Here is a 22,894-nt window from a genome sequence, read left to right on the forward strand (position 1 = left end):
TTATTTTACTATCAACTACATATGGATTTATATAAAAACACGTTAAGGTGTAGATTCATTCATTAATTTTAATTCATATGTAGTCCGTAGTGAAATCTTTTAAAAGACTTATATTTAGGATCGGAGGAAGTAGTTTATAGTGCTATTTTGTTAAATGGAGGTTTTGGATTGTAATGAGTGTGACATGTGATTTGGTACCACATCCATTAATAACCAATTTTGTTTCCAAGCGCTTTCCACATTCCTAGCATTTGTGTTGACATCATGTGGTGCACCTTGTCCGCTAACACTACTCAAGACGTTTTCTCCTATCAAAAAACCAGAAAAAATCCATCACCCACGGGCCAACTACAGGTCACCCAAGGAGAATGCATCTTATGTAGTACTCCCTCCGTTCCTAAATATAAGTCTTTGTAGATAATTCATTAATGGACTACATACGGATGTATATGACATAATTTAAAGTATAGATTCAATCATTTTGCCCCGTATGTAGACCCTTAGTAAAATCGCTTAAAAGACTTATTTTTAAGAACGGAGGGAGTAGTACAAGTAAAAAAACAAAGGGAAAACATACTGAACCCCAAAAAACGTCTTACATTAGTGTATCGAGGACTACAAAACAATCACACGCACAAAATAAGCACCAGAAAAAAAACCCATACTGAATCAGTACATATAGAGTTAAAAATGCTCTTATGTTATGAGACGGAGGATGGACTAACACTGTAGTTTACACAGTGACAGAGCAGTAAACAGCTGAGGTTAAAACACAAGAGAAGGGAGCAACCACACCACTTGTAACTTTCCAGACTGTAGTGGACACCCCTCTCCCCTCTCTCGTCTCCCTCTCGCCGTTATTATTAGCATCCATCCCCTCCCGTTTCCAAAAATTTGGCCTTTCTCAGAGCACATCTCCTCCACCCCCACCCCCACCTCCAATGGCCGCCACTGCCGCCCCCCGCCGCTGCCCCGAACCCTAGCCCGGCCGCAGCTCGCCCCCCCAGACCGCATCCATGGCCGCGCTCCACGTCCTCCTGCTCCTGCTGCTGTTCGGCGGCGCCGCCGGCGACGACGTGTCCGCGCTGCTCGAGTTCAAGAAGGGCATCTCGGACCGGCGGCGCGACCCGGTGCTGGGATCCTGGTCGCGGCCGGAGGCGCCCGAGGCCGGCGCCGGCGGGGGCGCCTGCCCCGTCCGCTGGCGCGGCGTCGTGTGCGACGGCGGCGCCGTCGTCGCCGTCGCGCTCGACGGGCTCGGCCTTGCCGGGGAGCTCAAGGTCGGCACGCTCGCCGGCATGCGCGGCCTGCAGAACCTCTCCCTCGCCGGCAACGCCTTCTCCGGCCGCCTGCCCCCCGCCATCGGCTTCCTCTCCTCGCTGCGCCACCTCGACCTCTCCGGCAACCGCTTCTACGGGCCCATCCCGGGCCGCCTCGCCGACCTCTCCGGCCTCGTCCACCTCAACCTCTCCGGCAACAACTTCACCTCCGGCTTCCCCACCGATGGGATCCGGGAGCTCCAGAACCTGCGCCGCATCGACCTCCGCCGCAACTCCTTCTGGGGCAACGTCAGCGATCTGCTCGCCGAGCTCCGCAACGCCGAGCACATTGATCTCAGCGACAACCAGTTCACCGGGGGCGTCGATTTGGAGCTCGCCAGCCTCTCCAGCATCGGGAACACGGCCAGGTACATGAACCTCAGCCACAACAGGCTCGCCGGCGGCTTCTTCAGGAAGGAGACCGTGGGGGCCTTCAAGAACCTGGAGGTCCTTGATTTGAGCAACACCGGGATCGCCGGGATGGTGCCCAGGATCGATTCGTGGTTCTCACTCTCCGTCTTCAGGGTGGCTGGTAATGGCCTCTTTGGGATGATGCCTGAGACGCTCCTGCATAATTCGATGCGGCTTCTCGAGGTTGATCTCAGCCGGAATGGCTTCTCAGGTATCACACCCTTTTCCCAGTCAGTGAAAACATATATTGTTGAATTGTCACGATCTACTAGTAGTATGAATCTTAACCCAAGTTGGAATAGTGGTGATGCTGTTCCTCGAACTTTGGATGCCCTGCCAATGCTGATGGCCAGTGAGCTCCCACAGTGTTGTACTACTTGGATCACAAGCACTGAGTTGGGTGCTGAGCATTGGTGGCATTCACAACGCAAATGTTTCTAAGGAAGGCAAATTCCTCGTGCACAGATAGATTCTTTGCTGTATATTGAATCCGGGCATGTCTGTTTGCTTGGAGGATTCCATGAGCATATCCAACATTTGGCTCTCATGTGAATTTCGCCTGTCATTTTCTGCCAAAAAAATTGTCGCGACGCAGAAAATCATGACATTTGCATTTGCTTGCATGCAGATGATCAGCAACGGTTTGCTCGCATGCACGACTAGCCTATAGCTTATGTTAACTCCTTTTTTGGTCTTTTTCGCGCGGGGGTTTACAAAATGTCATGCTAGCTATACTTTTTATAGAAGTGTGGAGTGGTATTAACCCTGGAAAAAATGATTGGCTCTTGCTTGCTGAGGAGGAGAATTGTCATCTTGACACTTCGTTTCTTCCGTGCTAGACTTGTTCCTGGATCTATGCCAGCTAAGTAGCTAGTATGACTTTATGCAATGCAATACACTAATTCAACGCTATCACAAGAGATCATATGCTATTGCAAATATATAGGGACATCTTTCGTGGCTAGTGAGCATGCAGTTGTTTGGAACATTGAATAATTTGCATATGTCTGCAGCTGTAATTGACTTGTGTGCCTTGTAATTTTGCAGGATCAGTGCCAGTTGTGAACTCCACGACTTTGAAAGTGCTGAATCTCTCTTCAAATGTGCTATCAGGTTCATTACCAGCCACTGTTGGCAAGTGTGTCTCAGTTGATCTGAGTGGGAACCTGCTTTCTGGGGAATTGGCTATTTTGCGTTCTTGGGATGGCATAGTGGAGGTAATTGACTTGAGTTCGAACAAGCTGGAGGGGAGCTATCCGAATGATGCCTCTCAGTTTCAGAACTTAGTTACCCTGAAGTTGCGGAACAATTCGTTGAAGGGATCTGTCCCTTCAGTGTTGGGAACCTATCAAAAGCTATCTTTCCTTGATCTCAGTCTGAATGCACTTGGGGGACCTGTTTTGCCTGTTTTTATTCTGTCACCTACTCTTACAGTGTTAAACCTTTCTGGAAACAACTTCTCTGGGACTATTCCATTTCAGATCCCTCGTTCAACAGAGTCCATAATGCTATCTTCTCAACCTTCTCTCAAGATTGTTGATCTGTCCAGCAATTCTTTATCTGGCCAGTTGCCACCAGAAATTTCTAACTTGCAAAGACTTGAGTCCCTTACTCTTGCAATGAACGAGTTGTCTGGCGAGATACCAGATGAGATAAACAGGCTTCAAGGATTGCAGTATCTTGATCTATCTCACAATCATTTCAGTGGCAGAATTCCTGATATGCCTCAGGCTGGTTTGATGATGTTCAATGTATCTTACAATGATCTACGGGGAACTATTCCTAAAAGTCTTGAGAAGTTCCCCATAAGTTGCTTCAGACCTGGAAATGACTTCCTAATTTTCCCAGATGGTCTGCCTGCTGCAAATAATGATGATGGTGGACTTGCACAGAGTCGAGCGTCTCAATCTCATGGACATAAGGCTGGTGTTAAAGTTGCAGTCATAGTTGGCTGCATTGCAGGCGTCTTACTCGTGATCTTCATAGCATTGGCAATCTATGTGGTGAGGTCTCAAGAGCTTTGTGGAAGAAACGGATTTAGAGGCCAGATTACTCTCAGAGATCTAAAGCTGGGGAAATTAAGCCGTCCAAATTTATTCAAGAGTCCAAAAGATAATGTCATTCCAACTAAGACAAGTTTCTCAAATGACCATCTCTTAACATCTGCAGCTCGATCAATGTCTGCTCAGAAAGAGCTATTGGCTGAGGCTGCTGTTGAATATGGATATGCTGATCCAAAGGAAGTCGTCGAGTCTACAAGCTCTGGTGTGACCGAGACCTCGGCTGCAGCATCTGTTCGGGAGTCTTCTCCTCGGTCTGCGTTGCCATCATCACCACATTTTCTTGATTCTAGATTCCATGAGGAACCTGTGACTTTTGAAGTGTATTCACCAGATCGGTTGGTTGGAGAATTGATTTTCCTAGACAACACTTTAGTTTTCACAGCTGAAGACCTGTCCCGTGCTCCAGCAGAGGTTCTTGGAAGGAGCAGTCATGGTACAACCTACAAAGCAGCACTACAAAGCGGGCATGTCCTGACAGTGAAATGGTTGCGTGTTGGTCTTGTAAAGCATAAGAAGGAATTCACTAAGGAGATAAAAAGGATTGGCACCATCAAGCATCCAAATATAATTTCATGGAGAGCGTTCTATTGGGGGCCAAAGGAGCAAGAAAGATTAATTATTTCTGACTATGTCAATGGGGATAGCTTGGCACTATACCTTTATGGTAACCATCTCATGCTCGTTACCTTTTTGAATCCACAACCTTTGGAATTACTCCTTGTTAGGCCGATATAGTTTGCCTGCTTGCATTGAAACATTTCACTCTCATCATCTCCAAATTTTTCCTGCTGCTATTTGTTCATCTTATCATTGGATACGTGGCATGTAGTTCCCAAGTAATTCACTTTTGCACACCCAACATTTTCTTCTGTAATTACTAACTGAAAGTATGACCTTGCTGTGCAGAGTCGACTCCTAGAAGATACTCCCGCCTGTCAGTCTGTCAACGGCTCAAGATTGCAATTGATCTGGCCCGTTGCCTCCAGTTCCTACATCATGAGAAGGGCCTGCCTCATGGCAACCTGAAGCCCACTAATATATTCCTGACCGGCCCTGATCTCTCTCCGAAGCTGGTTGATTACTGTCTCCACCGATTCACGACTCCAAGCGGTATTGCCGAGCAAATACTGAATCTAGGAGCATTGGGGTACCGAGCCCCCGAGCTGGCAAGCGCGGCCAAGCCTACGCCGTCGTTCAAGGGCGACGTGTACGCGTTTGGTGTGGTCGTCCTGGAGATGTTGACGCGGAAGAGCGCGGGGGACATCATCTCGGGGCAGTCGGGCGCGGTGGACCTGACGGACTGGGTTCAGATGTGCAACAGGGAAGGGCGGGGAACTGACTGCTTCGACCGGGACATCGCCGGGTTGGAAGAGTCTCCAAGGGCGATGGACGAGCTGCTCGCCATCTCCCTCCGGTGCATTCTTCCTGTAAATGAGAGGCCTAACATGAAGACTGTCTGCGACGATTTGTGCGCCATAACCGTGTGAGCTTCCTCCCCGTAATTTTTTCTTGCTGAAATTCACCAGTGTACATGTAACCGATTTTTCTCGTCGTCGTCGTGCCGCGCATCCCAAATCTTTTTTCTGTGGGGTTTCCAGAGCCCTGTAGCCAGGGTTTGTTTGATTGGTGACTCTTAGTGTAAAGAGAGGATTTGATCCCGTCCATCCATTGATTGATTGATACCATTGCCATCTTGTCTTGTCCATACCTCCCCAGTTGGGGGACCCAAAGCATGATCTGTGTTGTCCATGTTACCCGGCACTGTTGTAGATGCAGCGTGCATCTGTTGATCTTCTTCTCTTTCTTGTGTGAAGTGAATTGAAGTTACTCTGGTCTGGCCGGCCTTTGGGTTTTAAGCAAGGCACATGGTGCTCTGGGGGCGGCAACAGCTTGTGCCTGATGCCCTCTGTAGCTACCAAACTGGCGCATGATTTATTGGCACCGGCCCATCGCCTCTGCGGCGCTTCAATGTTTGCTGTGGAGAGACAGGCAGCGCCATGTTCTCTTCTCCCAGGCCGGTGTGTTGTCTGACCAAACCTTCGAGAGCAGCCGTGCGGCGGTGAGCAGCCGTGCCTGGTAGACCACCGGAGTCGTTGTTGCCGCTGCTCGGAACCGTCACCGGAGTCGTCGTCGCCGCTGGCTGAAATCGGCGGTGGAACGGTGGGGGTTGCGAGGTTTGGCTCCGAATCGAGCATTTGGAGCCAGATTTTAGTCCTTGGGTTGGAGGGACAGGGGTGATACGGGTCATGGGGCCGGGCATGAATGATTTTGCTTCAGAAAATTTCAGAAGGCCTGCTGTGGTCCGCTGCCTTGCCTGCGCACCACATGGGGGCGGAGCGCTGCTGGTGATTGGCTCATCGCGCCGCCAATTAGTCGCTGAAATTCGAATTCGTTGCGTGCGAAGGTTCGGCTGGATCGATCGATTGATGGCCCTGTCGACGCCGAGGCCAAGATCATCATCATCATATTCATATGCCACGCGCGTACTACGTCACCGTGAATGTTCCCTGTGCCGAGACGGAGACGGAGTGAATGCCGCAGCGTACCGTCTGCCCACCCGAGTGTAAATGACGCGGGCGAGCGAGCTGCTCCGTCGCCATGAATGCGGCGGTCGCGAGCACGGCGGCGACCAACGGTGCACGTACTGCCACCACCATCCCTCCGCTGCTGGCATGCCATGCGGTGCCGTGCTAATCTGCCATTGCCGGGAGCAGAGCGCGGGTCAGGGCTGGACGGTGTGACCCTCCGATCCATCGCTCGCAGCTTCGTCAGCCAAGGGCGTGTTTTTTTTTTTTTTTGAAGTTAAAACATATAACAGCCAAGGGCGTGTTTTTTTTTTGAACGTTTTTTTTTGAACGGGCGTGTTTGTTAACCGTAGTTGCTGGACTGTTCCGTAGAGTCTGAATAAACAAGGCCTGCTTTTTTTTTTAAACCAGGCTTTCCTCTTTAAACAAGGCCTGATTTTTTTAAACCAGGCTTTCCTCTTTTTCATTACTAGAACGAAAATACAAAGTCTAACACCGAACGAGAAAAGAAAGGGTAGGGAGGGAACGAGTTCAAAGCAATGCTAGGAAATCCACCGCGTCTGCCTGCCTGCCATTGAAACAAACGTTATGGGACGAAAACCTAGACAACATGTAAACATGAACTAGACCTATTACAATCAGAAGGCTACCACCAGTTCAACACTAACAAACAGAGGCTCAAAGTCTAGGACGATGTAACACAAAAGAAGATGCTTTGATCATCAAATCTTCATACGACCAACTTTAGACCTCCCCGATGGGAGATGACGACTTCACCGCTCCGCATCAATCTTCCTTGAGTTGTTGCAGACTTTCATCAACATCATGGTCCCATTACGAATCATCTGGGCTCCAATGTGAATCCTTTCCACATCCTCACCTTTGTGGAGTCCTACCTAATACAAGAGAAACGAACATGGTGTGAACACAATCTTGAAAGGAGATTTGATCACCTTTTTTCCCCACGGTGGCCTTGTTTCTGGCCAGCCAGATCGCCCAAGTCACAGCTCCAAGAGCCACCGTATAGAAACATTCATCACTAGGAAGGAAAGTAAATCACCACGAAAAGAATTGCCAGTAATTACTTGGACATAAGTCTGTTCCAATGGTCACTCCAATTAATCTCCAATCAACTTTGGTAACTGAACACTCGAAAACAAATGACGTGAGGTCTCAACCTCTCTACAGAGGAATAAACAAGATTCCCAGACTAGTGACGTCTGCTCATCACATCTCTAGTGAGAACAACATCTTGAGAGAGCTGCCAAAGAAAAATTTGAATGCATAAAACTAACATCTGTAATTAGTTTGGTTGCGTGCATACACTTTAGGCTGCATGAGGTGCCACTCTAGGCATGCTGTTTGATTGCTCGCTTATGCACGCGCAAACGCACATCCTCCTGTTTGGAGGCATGCATCGTCTCTTGTCTGGTAACCTCTTCGACGAGGTGGTGAGGATACCAGCACATAGCAGCCTCAGAAAGAACACACATAACAGATATAGAGCAGATATAAATATTGTGCCACACATAACATATCAGTTCAAAATAGCAGTTCGATACTAAAGTAAAGCAGCTGGAGCATGTCGGGGTTGTCTTAGGGGTTCACGACAAAGGCATCATCGTGCCTCCCCCACCTGGTCACCACTTCAATGCCATCATCGTTGAACACGATGACCTTCGTCATGCCGGGAATGAGTAGCTTGAAGGTCACTGATGGGGTCATAGTCCTAGGGTAGGGTCATAGGCTTGTCCTACAGGTCCTACCCAAGGACTACCCCACGCAAGGGACAAGACTTTAAGTATGCCCGACTGTATTAAGGTGCCCCCATCATCCAGTCGGTAACGGGCCCAGAATCATCCAGTCGGAGACTAAGACTCGGAGGACACCGGACCTACCGACTGGATACACTCGGTGCGTCGTAACCTCCCTGGAGGGAAACTGCCGTACGTTTCCGGGTGCATTAACTAGCATTTATAGCATACGTTACCTGTAACGCATGCATTCAATCGCCACTACTCCACCCTTGAATCAGAACCGTTGTGGAGGGCAGCACACTCTATATAAGCCGCCCTCCCCCACTGGTAAAAGGGTTAGAAAAACATTGTACTCCATATTACACTCGGTAACAAGCTCCAGGAGCACTGAGACGTAGGGCTATTACCTCCACCGTAGAGGGGCCTGAACTCATACAACCTCGCCGTAGCTAGGACTCTGCCCATCTCATTCGTACCCTACACATCTACTGTCAGGCTTATACCCACGACAGTTGGCGCCCACCGTGGGGCAGGCGTCTAAGCGACTTCCGGCGAGTTTGCGACTACTTCCTTTCGTCATGTCGTCCGGTGGAGTTTCGAGCATGGGTCACCAGATCCTCTTCGGTGCTCTCTCCTTCGTCGTCGACGATTCGGCGTGGCTTCGGGAGGCACCCCTTGACGTCGAGGCGCTTCCCCGTCGCGGGGCCACGCACTTCCGTGCCGGCGCTCGCGGCGTTCTTCTTCTCCAACAATCGGCTCCATTTCCGGATTACACCCTCGTCACTCGCCGCAGTAAGCGGTCCCGCAGTCCGCGTCTCCAACGTTGGGTGCAGCATGCCCGAGCGCGCCACTCAGGTGGCAGTTCTGGAGTCTGTTGTAGTAGCCCCACGCTCCCAGTGCTCGGACTCGGTTCCGACTGAGCTTCATACCGAGTACGTGGGTCGTGGGCCTGCAGCAGAAGTACACATGGCCAACTCCCATGAAGATCCTCGTCAGGCCGACCGAGGTGAAGTTGACGAAGCATCCGGTGCGCGTCGTCCGCCTCGTCATTCTGCCAGCCGACACACTCGGCGGAGCAACGTGGAGGTGTTCCGCACACCTCTCCTCAACCTGGCCGCGGCTGCCCAGATTGCCGATTCCCTCCAGCCGACTGATTCAGAGGCAGGAAGGGGAATCGAACAAATCCGAGCCCTGTTGCGCATGGCGCAGCAGCAGAATTCGGCAGTCTCCCAGTCACACAATTGGATCCACAATAGTTCCGTCCATGCAAACACACATAGATCGGTTCACAACCCTGGATCTCATCAGTATCGCCGTCGCTCACGCACCCCTCCGCGCGGTGGGCCCTGCGGGTCCCGGCATCATGATGATCGGCATTCAGTCGGCAACACTCACGACCCAAGACCCGACGCAAGGGGCCGAATCGCTCAGCGAAGAGTCGACAGGGGTCGAGCCCACCGCGATGGCCGCGATATGGACCGTCCGAGTGGAAGCAGGGCCATCGTATCTGGCCCCGAGTGTTTTAGTCGAGCCATCCGCTCGACTGATATCCCGCCCAACTTCCGATTGGCTGCGGGAATCGGTAAATTCTCAGGAGAGTCCAAGCCCGAAACATGGCTAGACGACTACCGAGTGGCGGTCCAGATCGGAGGAGGAGACGACCATGTCGCTATGAAGCACCTCCCTCTGATGCTCGACGGCTCGGCCCGAGCTTGGCTGAACCAGTTGGCCCCCTCAAGCATTTACAGTTGGGCAGATCTAGCCCGAGTGTTCATCAGAACCTTCGAAGGAACGTGCAAGCGCCTTGCAGGTCTTGTGGAGCTTCAGCACTGTGTCCAGAAGCCGAATGAGCCCTTGCGTGACTGCATCCAGCGATGGACGACTCTTTACCACACGGTGGAGAACGTCACCGAGCATCAAGCAGTCCGCGCCTTCAAGGCAGGCGTGCGGTACAGGGAGCTGTACTTGAAGTTTGATCGAACCGGCGACATCTCCATGAGCAAGATGATGGAGATAGCAACTCGCTATGCAAATGGCGAAGAAGAGGACCGCATCCAGAGCGGTAAACACAAGACAGTCGGCGATGCCGACGGAGGTAACACTCGGAAGCAGAAACCGAAGGTTCCGCCCACACCGCAAGCAGAAGCTGCAGCTGTAACCAGCGCCAAATTTAAGGGTAAAGGGAAAGCGCAGTTCACCCCCAAGAAAAAGCCTTTCAACAATCCCATCCTGGACCAGCCTTGTCCAATCCATACGAAGATGGATGAGGAAGGTAACCCCATATACGCAAAGCACACCACTCGGCAGTGCCGTCTCCTGATCCAGGGGTTCAGCGAAGGGCAGCCGAGTGAGAAGAATCCTGAACAGGATGAGGAGGACAAGGAGGATCCGTTCCCCCAAGTCCATGCAACCCTCATGATCTTCGCTGACGTCGAAAGCAAGAGTCGACTGAAGCTAGTGAACAGAGAAGTCAACATGGCCGTTCCGACTGCCCCCAAGTTTCTCAAATGGTCTCAGACTGTGATTACCTTCGATCAGTCGGATCATCCAACACATGTCCCCACCCCAGGAAGGCAGGCTCTGGTCGTCGACCCGATGGTGGAAGGAGTCCGACTGCGCAAAGTCCTAATGGACGGCGGCAGCGGGTTGAATATTATGTACGCCGACACTCTCAAGGGGATGGGCATTCCGATGTCCAGACTCAGCGAGAGCAATATGCAGTTCCACGGAGTCGTCCCAGGGCGGAAGGCCAAATCACTCGGCCAGATCGCATTGGAGGTCATCTTCGGCTCCTACAAGAACTTTCGCAAGGAGAAGCTCACGTTTGAGGTGGTGGACTTCCAGAGCGCTTACCATGCAATTCTGGGCCGCCCGGCATATGTGAGTTTCATGGCACGACCGTGTTATGTGTACTTGAAGTTGAAAATGCCCGGTCCAAAAGGCGTTATCACCATCACCGGCAACCGCCAGCGAGCCGAGGAGTGTCTGCAAGAGGGGTCGAGGATCGCCGACCAGCAGATGGCTGTACTCGAGCTCGAAGAGTACAAGAAGACAGTCGACCCCGCCGACTTAATGCGCTCAAAGAAGCCAACTTCTGAGTCCGCGTTCCAGTCGGCGGGAGAGACTAAGAAGGTCAGCATCCACCCGACGGACGAGTCTGCCGCCCCGACGAACATCTCCACCACCCTGGATCCCAAATAGGAAGCCGAGCTCACCCAATTCCTCCGTGAGAACTGGGACATCTTCGCATGGAAGCCATCTGACATGCCGGGTGTACCTAGGGAGTTGGCTGAGCACCGAATGCATGTGGATCCCGCTGCTCGGCCCGTCCAAGAGCGCCTGCGCCGGTCCGCCGCGCACAAGAGGAAGGCAATCGGAGAAGAGGTGGCTAAGCTGCTAGCTGCCAGATTCATTCGCGAGGTTCACCACTCCGAGTGGCTCGCCAATGTAGTCATGGTGCCCAAGAAGGACAAGTCACTCCGAATGTGCATTGACTTCAAGCACCTCAATAAGGTCTGCCCGAAAGACCATTTTCCGCTCCCCCGCATTGATCAAATTGTCGATTCGACTGCGGGGTGCGAGCGTTTATCATTTCTTGATGCCTACTCGGGTTATCATCAGATCCGTCTGTATGGTCCCGATGAGTTGAAAACAGCTTTCATCACCCCGTTTGGGTGCTTTTGCTACATCACCATGCCTTTCGGTCTGAAGAATGCAGGAGCTACCTTTATGCGCATGATCCAAAAATGTCTCCTCGACCAGATCGGCCGCAATGTGGAGGCATACATGGATGATATCGTAGTCAAGTCCCGCAAAGGTTCCGACCTGCTGACTGACTTGGCAGAAACATTCGCCAACCTTCGTAGGTACGATATCAAGCTAAATCCTGCCAAGTGTTCATTCGGTGTTCCCAGCGGAAAGTTACTCGGTTTCTTCGTTTCCGAACGAGGGATCGATGTTAACCCCGAAAAGATCGGGACCATCATCCGAATGGAGAGGCCGGTCAGAATACACGATGTTCAACGACTCACAGGTTGCTTAGCAGCTTTGAGCAGGTTCATCAGTCGACTCGGCGAAAAAGCACTTCCTCTGTACCGACTCATGAAGAAATCAGATACCTTCGAGTGGACAGACGAAGCCCAAGTCGCGTTCGACGACCTCAAAGTCCTACTTTCCACCCAGCCGGTTCTTACTGCTCCGCTCAGTAAAGAGCCCTTCTTCTGTATATCGTGGCTACAAATCAAGTCGTCAGTACTGTTCTTACAGTCGAGCGAGAAGAAGAAGGCAAAGCATACAAAGTTCAGCGGCCAGTGTACTACGTCTCCGAAGTCCTGACACCTTCCAAGCAGAGGTATCCCCATTATCAAAAGCTTATCTATGGGATCTATATGACTGCAAAGAAGGTGGCTCATTATTTCCAAGACCACTCGGTATCTGTCGTTTCTGATGCTCCGTTGTCGGAAATTCTCCACAATCGGGACGCATCAGGTCGAGTGGGGAAGTGGGCGATGGAGATGCTGTTTTGCGACATCAAGTTCGAGGCCAAGAAAGCTATTAAGTCTCAAGCCCTGGCTGACTTTATAGCAGAATGGGTAGAACAACAACAACCGACTCACATCTACTCGGCTCATTGGACAATGTTCTTCGATGGGTCTAAGATGTTGAATGGATCCGACGCTGGTGTTGTGATCATATCACCAAAGGGTGACAAGCTCAAGTATGTGCTTCAGATACACTTTGATTCCTCTAACAATGAGGCAGAGTATGAAGCTCTTCTCTACGGATTGCGCATGGCCATCTCACTCGGTGTCCGTCGCCTGATGGTCTACGACGATTCAGACTTGGTGGTCAACCAAGTGATGAAAGAGTGGGACGTAAGGAACCCCACTATGACAACCTACTGCAATGCGGTCAGGAAGCTGGAGAAGAAGTTTGAAGGTCTAGAACTTCATCATGTTCCAAGACTGAAGAACCAAGCGGCGGACGAGTTGGCGAAGCTCGGATCCACTCGGAGACCCGTCCCGAGTGATGTCTGCCTCGAGCACCTCCATCTTCCTTCAGTCAAAGAAGATACCTTCACGGAAGAGCCAGTACAACCCAAGAGCGCAACAGACCCGACTGAAGTCGATGTGCCTGCTATGGTTGATCTGGTCACAGAGATTCTGGTAATCATTCCCGATTGGACTGTGCCGATTATGGCATATATCCTAAGGCAAGAACTTCCAGAAGATGAAGTCCAAGCCCGACAAATAGTTCGCAGGTCGAAGGCGTTCACTGTCATTGACGGTCAATTGTATAAGGAGAGTGTTTCAGGCGTTCTCCAACGTTGCATTTCCCCAGAGGAAGGGCAGTTGATCCTAGAGGATATCCACTCGGGAACCTGCGGCCATCATGCTTCTTCAAGAGCAATCGTCGCCAAGGCATTCAGGGCTGGATTCTTCTGGCTGCAGGCTAACGAAATGGCCAAAGCTATGGTCGATCGATGCGAAGGCTGTCAGTTCTACTCCAACAAGTCCCACAAGCCAACATCTGCACTAAAGACAATCCCACTTGTGTGGCCGTTTGCAGTTTGGGGATTAGACACAGTCGGACCATTCAAGACAGGCCAAGGAGGCTACACACATCTGTTGGTGGCAGTCGACAAGTTTACAAAGTGGATAGAAGCCAAGCCCATCAAGAAACTCGACGCCTCCAGAGCCGTGAAGTTTGTCAGAGACATCATCTCCAGATTTGGAGTGCCTCACATCATAATCACGGACAATGGGACAAACTTCGACTCGGACAGATTCAAAGGTTTCTGCGCGAGTCAAGGTATCCGAGTGGATTTTGCTTCCGTAGCACATCCGCAATCCAATGGACAAGCTGAGCGTGCAAATGGACTTATCCTTCAAGGTTTGAAGCCTCGACTCTTGCGAGAGATAGGACATGCTGCTGGTGCGTGGGTAACCGAGTTACCTTCAGTACTTTGGGGCCTCCGCACCAGTCCGATTAGATTAACAGGGCGATCACCGTTCTTCCTCGTCTATGGAGCAGAAGCGGTCCTTCCGAGTGACCTGCTTCACAATGCCCCGCGAGTCGAACTCTTCTCCGAAGCCGAAGCAGAACAAGCAAGGCAAGATGGAGTCGATCTTCTAGAGGAGGAGCGCGAGATGGCACTTACTCGCTCAACAATTTATCAGCAAGATCTGCGACGTTTTCATGCACGACATGTCAGAAGCCGCACATTCCAGGCTGGCGATTTGGTGCTCCGAGTGGATCAGCAAAGACCACACAAGTTGGCTCCGGCCTGGGAAGGTCCTTTCATCATTTCAAAGGTGCTGAACAACGAGGCATACAGACTCTACAACATCCAGAAGGAGACCGACGAACCCCGCGCGTGGAACGGAGACCTCCTCAAGCGTTTCTATACGTGATCCCCAACTGAAGCAGTGTAACGAACAAGTTTTGGAGAAATAATATACAACAGTTTCAATTTCTTTTGCAGATTCAGAGTTCTTCCGTGGTTGCAGACTACGGTCACACAAAAAAAACAAAAAAAACTTAGCTGCGATCCCGAATCGCCAAAGTAACACCTACCTTCGAGTGTGCACTTCACGTCGCACTCGGGGACTTAGCTGCGATCCCGAATCGCCTAAGTAACACCTTCCTTCGAGTGTGCACTTTACGTCGCACTCGGGGGCTTAGCTGCGATCCTGCATCGCCTAAGTATTAACTATCTCTGAGTGTGCACTTCACGTCGCACTCGGGGGCTTAGCTGCGATCCTGCATCGCCTAAGTATTAACTTCCTCCGAGTGTGCACTTTACGTCGCACTCGGGGGCTTAGCTGCGATCCTGCATCGCCTAAGTATTAACTTCTCCGAGTGTGCACTTCACGTCGCACTCGGGGACTTAGCTGCGATCCTGCATCGCCTAAGTATTAACTTCCTTCGAGTGTGCACTTTATGTCGCACTCGGGGACTTAGCTGCGATCCTGCATCGCCTAAGTATTAACTTCCTTCGAGTGTGCACTTCACGTCGCACTCGGGGACTTAGCTGCGATCCCGAATCACCTAAGTAACACCTACCTTCGAGTGTGCACTTCACGTCGCACTCGGGGACTTAGCTGCGATCCTGCATCGCCTAAGTATTACCTTCCTCCGAGTGTGCACTTTACGTCGCACTCGGGGGCTTAGCTGCGATCCTGCATCGCCTAAGTATTAACTTCTCCGAGTGTGCACTTCATGTCGCACTCGGGGACTTATCTGCGATCCTGCATCGCCTAAGTATTAACTTCTCCGACTGTGCACTTTACGTCGCACTCGGGGACTTAGCTGCGATCCCGAATCGCCTAAGTAACACCTTCCTTCGAGTGTGCACTTTACGTCGCACTCGGGGGCTTAGCTGCGATCCTGCATCGCCTAAGTATTAACTTCTCCGAGTGTGCACTTCACGTCGCACTCGGGGACTTAGCTGCGATCCTGCATCGCCTAAGTATTAACTTCCTTAGAGTGTGCACTTTACGTCGCACTCGGGGACTTAGCTGCGATCCTGCATCGCCTAAGTATTAACTTCCTTCGAGTGTGCACTTCACGTCGCACTCGGGGACTTAGCTGCGATCCCGAATCGCCTAAGTAACACCTACCTTCGAGTGTGCACTTCACGTCGCACTCGGGGACTTAGCTGCGATCCTGCATCGCCTAAGTATTAACTTCCTCCGAGTGTGCACTTTACGTCGCACTCGGGGGCTTAGCTGCGATCCTGCATCGCCTAAGTATTAACTTCTCCGAGTGTGCACTTCACGTCGCACTCGGGGACTTAGCTGCGATCCTGCATCGCCTAAGTATTAACTTCTCCGACTGTGCACTTTACGTCGCACTCGGGGACTTAGTTGCGATCCCGAATCGCCTAAGTAACACCTTCCTTCGAGCGTGCACTTTACGTCGCACTCGGGGGCTTAGCTGCGATCCTGCATCGCCTAAGTATTAACTTCTCCGAGTGTGCACTTCACGTCGCACTCGGGGACTTAGCTGCGATCCTGCATCGCCTAAGTATTAACTTCGTTCGAGTGTGCACTTTACGTCGCACTCGGGGACTTAGCTGCGATCCTGCATCGCCTAAGTATTAACTTCCTTCGAGTGTGCACTTCACATCGCACTCGGGGACTTAGCTGCGATCCCAAATCACCTAAGTAACACCTACCTTCGAGTGTGCACTTCACGTCGCACTCGGGGACTTAGCTGCGATCCTGCATCGCCTAAGTATTAACTTCCTCCGAGTGTGCACTTTACGTCGCACTCGGGGGCTTAGCTGCGATCCTGCATCGCCTAAGTATTAACTTCTCCGAGTGTGCACTTCACGTCGCACTCGGGGACTTAGCTGCGATCCTGCATCGCCTAAGTATTAACTTCTCCGACTGTGCACTTTACGTCGCACTCGGGGACTTAGCTGCGATCCCGAATCGCCTAAGTAACACCTTCCTTCGAGTGTGCACTTTACGTCGCACGCGGGGGCTTAGCTGCGATCCTGCATCGCCTAAGTATTAACTTCCTCCGAGTGTGCACTTCACGTCGCACTCGGAGACTTAGCTGCGATCCTGCATCGCCTAAGTATTAACTACCTTCGAGTGTGCACTTCACGTCGCACTCGGGGACTTAGCTGCGATCCCGCATCGCCTAAGTATTAACTACCTTCGAGTGTGTACTTCACGTCGCACTCGGGGACTTAGCTGCGATCCCGCATCGCCTAAGTACTAATCTTCCTTCGAGTGTGCACTTCACGTCACACTCGCGGACTTAGCTGCGATCCTGCATCGCCTAAGTACTAATCGCTCCTTCGAGTGTGCTCTATACGTTACACTCGGGAACTTAGCACTGATCATGAATCACCTAAGTCCTAATATTCTACGAGTACACATTAAGTGTTCAACTCCAAACAACATTCAAGCAAAAGAATAAGTGTTTTCATTGTGACTACCAGCAGTCTAGAAACGATAACGGACTCGGTGCGGATCAAGCTTACCCGCACCGATCTAAAAGTATGACGGCCAACAGAAGTGGCTAGAATATCTTACAGACAAACACTCGGCATACCGAGGATAGAGTTCGATCATGAGTCAGCTGGGCCCGCGTCAGGACTGGAGGGTTCCACAAAGGTATCCAGGTCGATTCCATCAGCAATGCGGGTCGCAGTCTCCAGGAATGTCTCCATGAAGTCTTCGAATTGAAGCTTCTTCGTGTTGGCGACTTTCAAGGCTTTCAGCTTATCTTCCCGCACTTCTTTGCAATGGACTCGGACCAAGGACAGCGCCACATCAGCACCGCAACGCGCTGCCGATTTCTTTCAAGATTGCACTCGGGCCGGAATCTCCCCCAGTCGCCCCAACAGAGTCTCCATCTTCTCCCGCGACTCGTCTTCCGGCCAAAGCTCCTTCTCAATGCGGCCGAAGATTTCTTTCAGTCGGTTGATGAACGGACCCACTTTGCCTACGCGGATATGAGCCCGGAGTAGATTCCGGTTGGCGTCCTCGCTGAGTGGCACATTGCCCTTCATGGATCGTTCCACGGCCGCCGCTTCAGCTTCGGTGTCACCACAAAAATCTGCAATAAACGAGCAAATAGAAATTACAAACCGAGTGTTCGTCACAAGATACAATCAATCGACAAATCATCAGACTTACCAGCCAGACGACTCACCATCTGGACAGCCCAGTCGTTCACATACTTCTCCTGAGCTGTCCATCGTTTGTTCCGAGCAGCCATTTGATCGTACACTTCGGTCCTCTGTTTCTTCAGCCTCTCCACCTCCGCCACCAACGCCCTGTTTGCCTCCAGCGCCTCCTCCAAGGATTTCTCTCGAACTTCCAGCGCGTTCTTCATGCCAGCCATGGCGAGCGTTGCGGCTTCTAGTTCACCAGCATATTGGTTCTTCTCAGCCCTCAAGGCTTCATAAGCGGTCCCCATATCACAAGTTTTCTACAACACGAAACAAAGGGTTATCAACAACTTTCTCAATACACACTACGTTCTTCAGACCCCTGCCGACGCAAGCAGTCGACAGCAGTCTCGGGGACTACACCCAGTGGGTTCACTAAGAGTGACCCCACTGGCATGCACCTCAAGCAGGTCTGCCCTATTGAGGTGCATGTTTTCACCTACGCCTACGAGGCTAAAGCTACTCCACCTGTGTGCAGTTTTCTCTAGGGAACTCTTATCGCAAGAGTGCTCCGACTACAGTAAGTACTTGCACTCAGAAATCTTGTCTACGGACACGACAAAAATAAAGACCAAGTGTATAAAGACAACTGTCGGTGCAAGCACTCGACAGAAGTCTCGGGGACTACACCCACTGGGTTCACTCGGAGTGAACCCATTGCAAACAACAGACTACGACAACACCCAGTGGGTTACAAAATAAAAGTAAGTACTTACTAGACTACTTACTCGGATGTCGTCGCGCAGCTCCAAGCTCCGCTGGTACAAAGCCGCAACGGAGTCATAAGCCCTCTTGGCCTCCCCGGTCATCAGCTCCGCTTGGACCATGGCTCCCTTGGCCGCTCCCACCTGCTCCTCTGGGACACATCGAATGCTGAATTCAACATTCGACGAACCGGGAATAGTGAGAAGATCCTGGGGCATCCCAAGATTCGCCCTAGTCAGTTCGTCGCCCACCGGCACTGGTTCGGTCGGTGGAGGCACTTCAGTCGGCGGAGCATCGGCGGCAGGGGCAGCAGCAGGAGGAGCAGCCTCAAGGACAGGCTCCACGACAGGCTCCGCGGCTGGATCGGCTCTCCCTTGCCCGTCTTCGTCCGGGTGAATCGCCCCTGACAAGCCGAATGGCACGACGATTCAGAAAAAGAAAAGGATAGTACAGTCTACAGGAATAAAATACCCGGCTCTCTTACAACATACCCAGCTGGGACGAGACGACGTTGTCTATGTCCATGGGGTCATCCCCTTGGCGGACCGGAGAGGTTGTAGAAGTGGCGACCCTGTCAAGTGAAGCCCATTCGACTTGTAAAGCGGGAGTTCACTCGGGTAACATAAAAAGCCGAGAGTTGGATTCACTTACGTGGATGTGACGGGGATGGCAACCCTCATGCGCGGCAAAGCCCTCCGAGGTTTGGGCCCATTCGGTTTGGGCACCCTGGAAGATTGCCCTGCAGGCTCAGCGGGGGCGTCCCTGGACCTCTTCGTGCCTCGAGCACTCGGGACCGCCGGAGCGGCAGGTGGAGCACTCGACAACGCGGGGGGAGCCGAAGGGACGACATGCTCATGTCGACACTTACTCCGCTGTTCTGGCGGTGGGGGTGGTGAGTCGCGCTCTTCGTCTTCTTCCTCCTCCTCGCTGTCCTCCTCCTCCGACTCCCTGCTGTTGGAGACATATTCAGCGCTCTCCACGCCCCCCTCCTGGCTACCTTCTTCCTCCTCCTCCTCCGGATCCCCGTTCGAGACAGGGGAGGACCAGTTGGTCCATTCCTACATAAGATTCAGTCGGAAACATTAAGCATCACACGAGGATATAAATGAACGACTGAAATCGAAACAGTTCGATATATTCGGCTAATGCCACTCACCTGATTCGGTGGCGGGTTGTCCGCGCTGTAAGGCGCCACTCGGCGAGCTCCTTTAGGGTTCTCGCAAGGTCCCGTGATTTGGAGCACTATCGAGGTCACCTTCTCCTCGAGTATGCCCACCGCGACAGTCCGAGTGGAATCCTCGGGCCCTGTGTAGAGCCACATAGCGTGGTGGCGAGCTTGTAGAGGCTGGATCCGCCGACCGATGAAGACTTCCAGCAGGTCAATACCGGAGACCCCCCTTCTGACAACATCCACGAGTGCCTCGACCAAAGGCTGGATGTCGTTCTTCTCAGTTTTCGAGAGGGCGAGTTGCTTGGGTGGAGCAGGACGGTCTAGACTAAATGGAGGCAGCCCAGTCGACGCGTTCGGGCAGGCTATATCCTGGCAGTAGAACCACGTCGACTGCCAGTTCCTAACCGACTTACTCAACTGCAGAGCAGAGTAGCTGCTCCGACTCTTCTTTTGGAACCCTAAACCCCCGCAGAGCTGGAGGAGATGCGTCTTGTCATCCGACTGACTAAGGCGTTTTATGGTTTGGGAGCGGGCGGAGAAGATGTATTTGAATAAACCCCAATGGGGAGGACAACGAATAAAGCATTCGCACAAGACAATGAATGCTGAAAGGTGGGCGATGGCGTTCGGAGGGAAATGATGGAGTTGTGCACCAAAATGATTCATGATACCCTTGAAGAAAGGGTGGGGGGGGGGGGTAGAGAGAAACCTCGGTGAACGTGGCTCAGGAGCAAGACGCGCTCCCCCTCCCGTGGCGCCGGCTCAACCTCGTCGTCCGCCGGCAACCTCCAAGACTTATGCACGAGCTGGCCGTGCTCTACCAGCTCCAGCAGGTCCCCCTCCGTCACTGTGGAGGGGAGAAAGTCTCCCTGGATCCATCCCGCTGGCAATGGCCGCTGCCGCCGCTGAGCAGCCGCCGCCTTGCCCTTCTTCTTCCTTGCCTCCATCTTGCTGGTCTGGCCCTTGGTCATGGCGGCGATGGCGAGCTTTCGAGAAGGATGGGAAGGGAAAGGTGTATGAGCGCAAGAGGTGGCGAGGAAGACGGAGCAAGCAAGAGCAGAGGATTCAGCGAGCGTAACCGAAGGGTCTCGTCGGCCAGAGTTAAATAGAACACCGACTAGGTCGCTGGCGAGCGGGCCCGAAATCTTATCCGCCCAACCAGCCGCGGCGATATCGGCGGAAGAGTTGAAGGCGCGAGGATCGAGGAGTCAGGCGCTACTCGAGCGCGCTGACGTCGCCCCCGCTAAGCGCGCGGAACCCGAAATTTGAGATCCCGGAAAATCCGCCGTTGTCAGTTGACCGGTCGTGTCAAAAGATGCCGCGAAGGCACTCGGTTCCCGACAGTCCGTTCCGCAAAACACATTCACTCGGATCATTGGCCAGGAGAGATAGAATGGATAGAGGCAAGCAACGCCCAAGCCAAACCTAGTCCAGTCGGATCTGAGCATCGAGCACTGCTTTGATGTTTCAACCCCAATCCATTCGGGGACTAATGATGGGGTCATAGTCCTAGGGTAGGGTCATAGGCTTGTCCTACAGGTCCTACCCAAGGACTACCCCACGCAAGGGACATGACCTTAAGTATGCCCGACTGTATTAAGGTGCCCCCATCATCCAGTCGGTAACGGGCCCAGAATCATCCAGTCGGAGACTAAGACTCGGAGGACACCGGACCTACCGACTGGATACACTCGGTTCGTCGTAACTTCCCTGGAGGGAAACTGCCGTACGTTTCTGGGTGCATTAACTAGCATTTATAGCATACGTTACCTGTAACGCATGCATTCAATCGCCACTACTCCACCCTTGAATCAGAACCGTTGTGGAGGGCAGCGTACTCTATATAAGCCGCCGTCCCCCACTGGTAAAAGGGTTAGAAAAACATTGTACTCCATATTACACTCGGTAACAAGCTCCAGGAGCACTGATACGTAGGGCTATTACCTCCACCGTAGAGGGGCCTAAACTCATACAACCTCGCCGTAGCTAGGACTCTGCCCATCTCATTCGTACCCTACACATCTACTGTCAGGCTTATACCCACGATAGTCACCATGAAGCCTATCTTGATCTGATGGACAACAACGAAGGTGGCCTAGCCCTGATTGAGGGTGACCCTACTGTTCAATAGCGGGACGGTCACCCTCCAGGAGCACTTGGTGTTCGCCTTTAACTTGAACTCCTGTGGCATCAATGGGAAGTGCTTCATGAAGTTTAGTGGCATAGGTATGGTCTTCAGATGGGGGGCCATGATCACCTTGCAGAAGTTGGTTGGCCCTCCCACCTCATGGTAGTGGTCGTAGTTCCGGCGCTTGCCGTTGGGGGTCTCCTCCGACTGGACATTGTCCATGCCAGGGCTATGGACGTGCGTCACCACTCAGGGTGGCACCATGTCCTTGCCCTTGTCTTGCTCCTTTGGTGGCACCACCTCCTCCGCCTTGCTCTTCGTGTCAATCTGCATTATGAAGAGGTTCAAATGGTCAGGATCTGCAATATGAATGTCGCAACATGTGGAGACCCCGACTTTCGAGTCGAGATCCCGAATGAACATGTACAATGGTCCCAGAGATCAATGCTCACTGAACACAGATATACTAAATAACAAGAGTCTTACATCCATGAATAACGTCTGATACAGATAGGGACCATTATGGTCAAGTCTTACATAGATAGGGCCTTAAAGGCCAATCACACCAACTCAACTAATAGCGAAAATATATTAGAAAATGTGAACCCATGCCATCAGCCTTAACCTACACGCATTCTGACTGGGAATCGTCCTAGTTCGCGTGACCGTCTCCGACGATGAATTCTTATTCATACTCCGGTTCTTCCATGTATGGTCAAATAAAATAACCAATGGCAAGCCAACAAGTAGTTTGAATGTACTCGCAAGCAACCCATGATGAGGAACAAGGTAATAATGCAACATGATATATCTGCTGAGGGCTGAACACCTCAGGTTCACCCTCTATGCTAAGTCATCGGATTTGACAATATCATCTTTCTCAACCACACACACACTCACACCTGGTTTATGCGGGAACGACTGGACGTAGTTTAAGCAGGATTACCCAACTGTCCTTGACCATGGACACGACTATTCGAATAGTTTTATACTCTGTAGAGGTTGCACGATGTACCCACGAGATCCGGGAAACTTCCGTGTCATCTACGACTCGCGGTATATAGCATACCCGAGGTAAGTACCCGATCATTGCCTTTCTCCTGGCGATACTAGACAAAGAGTCCACC

The 22,894-nt window shown here is 51.9% G+C and overlaps 1 protein-coding gene across 1 annotated transcript; it reads left to right on the forward strand.

Moving 5' to 3' along the window:
• The first annotated feature begins 861 nt into the window (after window positions 1-861).
• On the forward strand, window positions 862-5,484 carry LOC123425217 (probable inactive receptor kinase At5g10020). The gene is made up of 3 exons (XM_045108888.1): window positions 862-1,938; window positions 2,775-4,454; window positions 4,697-5,484. The coding sequence occupies exons 1-3, from the start codon at window positions 1,017-1,019 to the stop codon at window positions 5,275-5,277; spliced, it is 3,183 nt and encodes a 1,060-aa protein (XP_044964823.1). The 5' UTR covers window positions 862-1,016; the 3' UTR covers window positions 5,278-5,484.
• Window positions 5,485-22,894: the final 17,410 nt, after the last annotated feature.

Source organism: Hordeum vulgare, chromosome 2H (assembly GCF_904849725.1).
Source record: "Hordeum vulgare subsp. vulgare chromosome 2H, MorexV3_pseudomolecules_assembly, whole genome shotgun sequence".
Taxonomy (NCBI): domain Eukaryota; kingdom Viridiplantae; phylum Streptophyta; class Magnoliopsida; order Poales; family Poaceae; genus Hordeum; species Hordeum vulgare.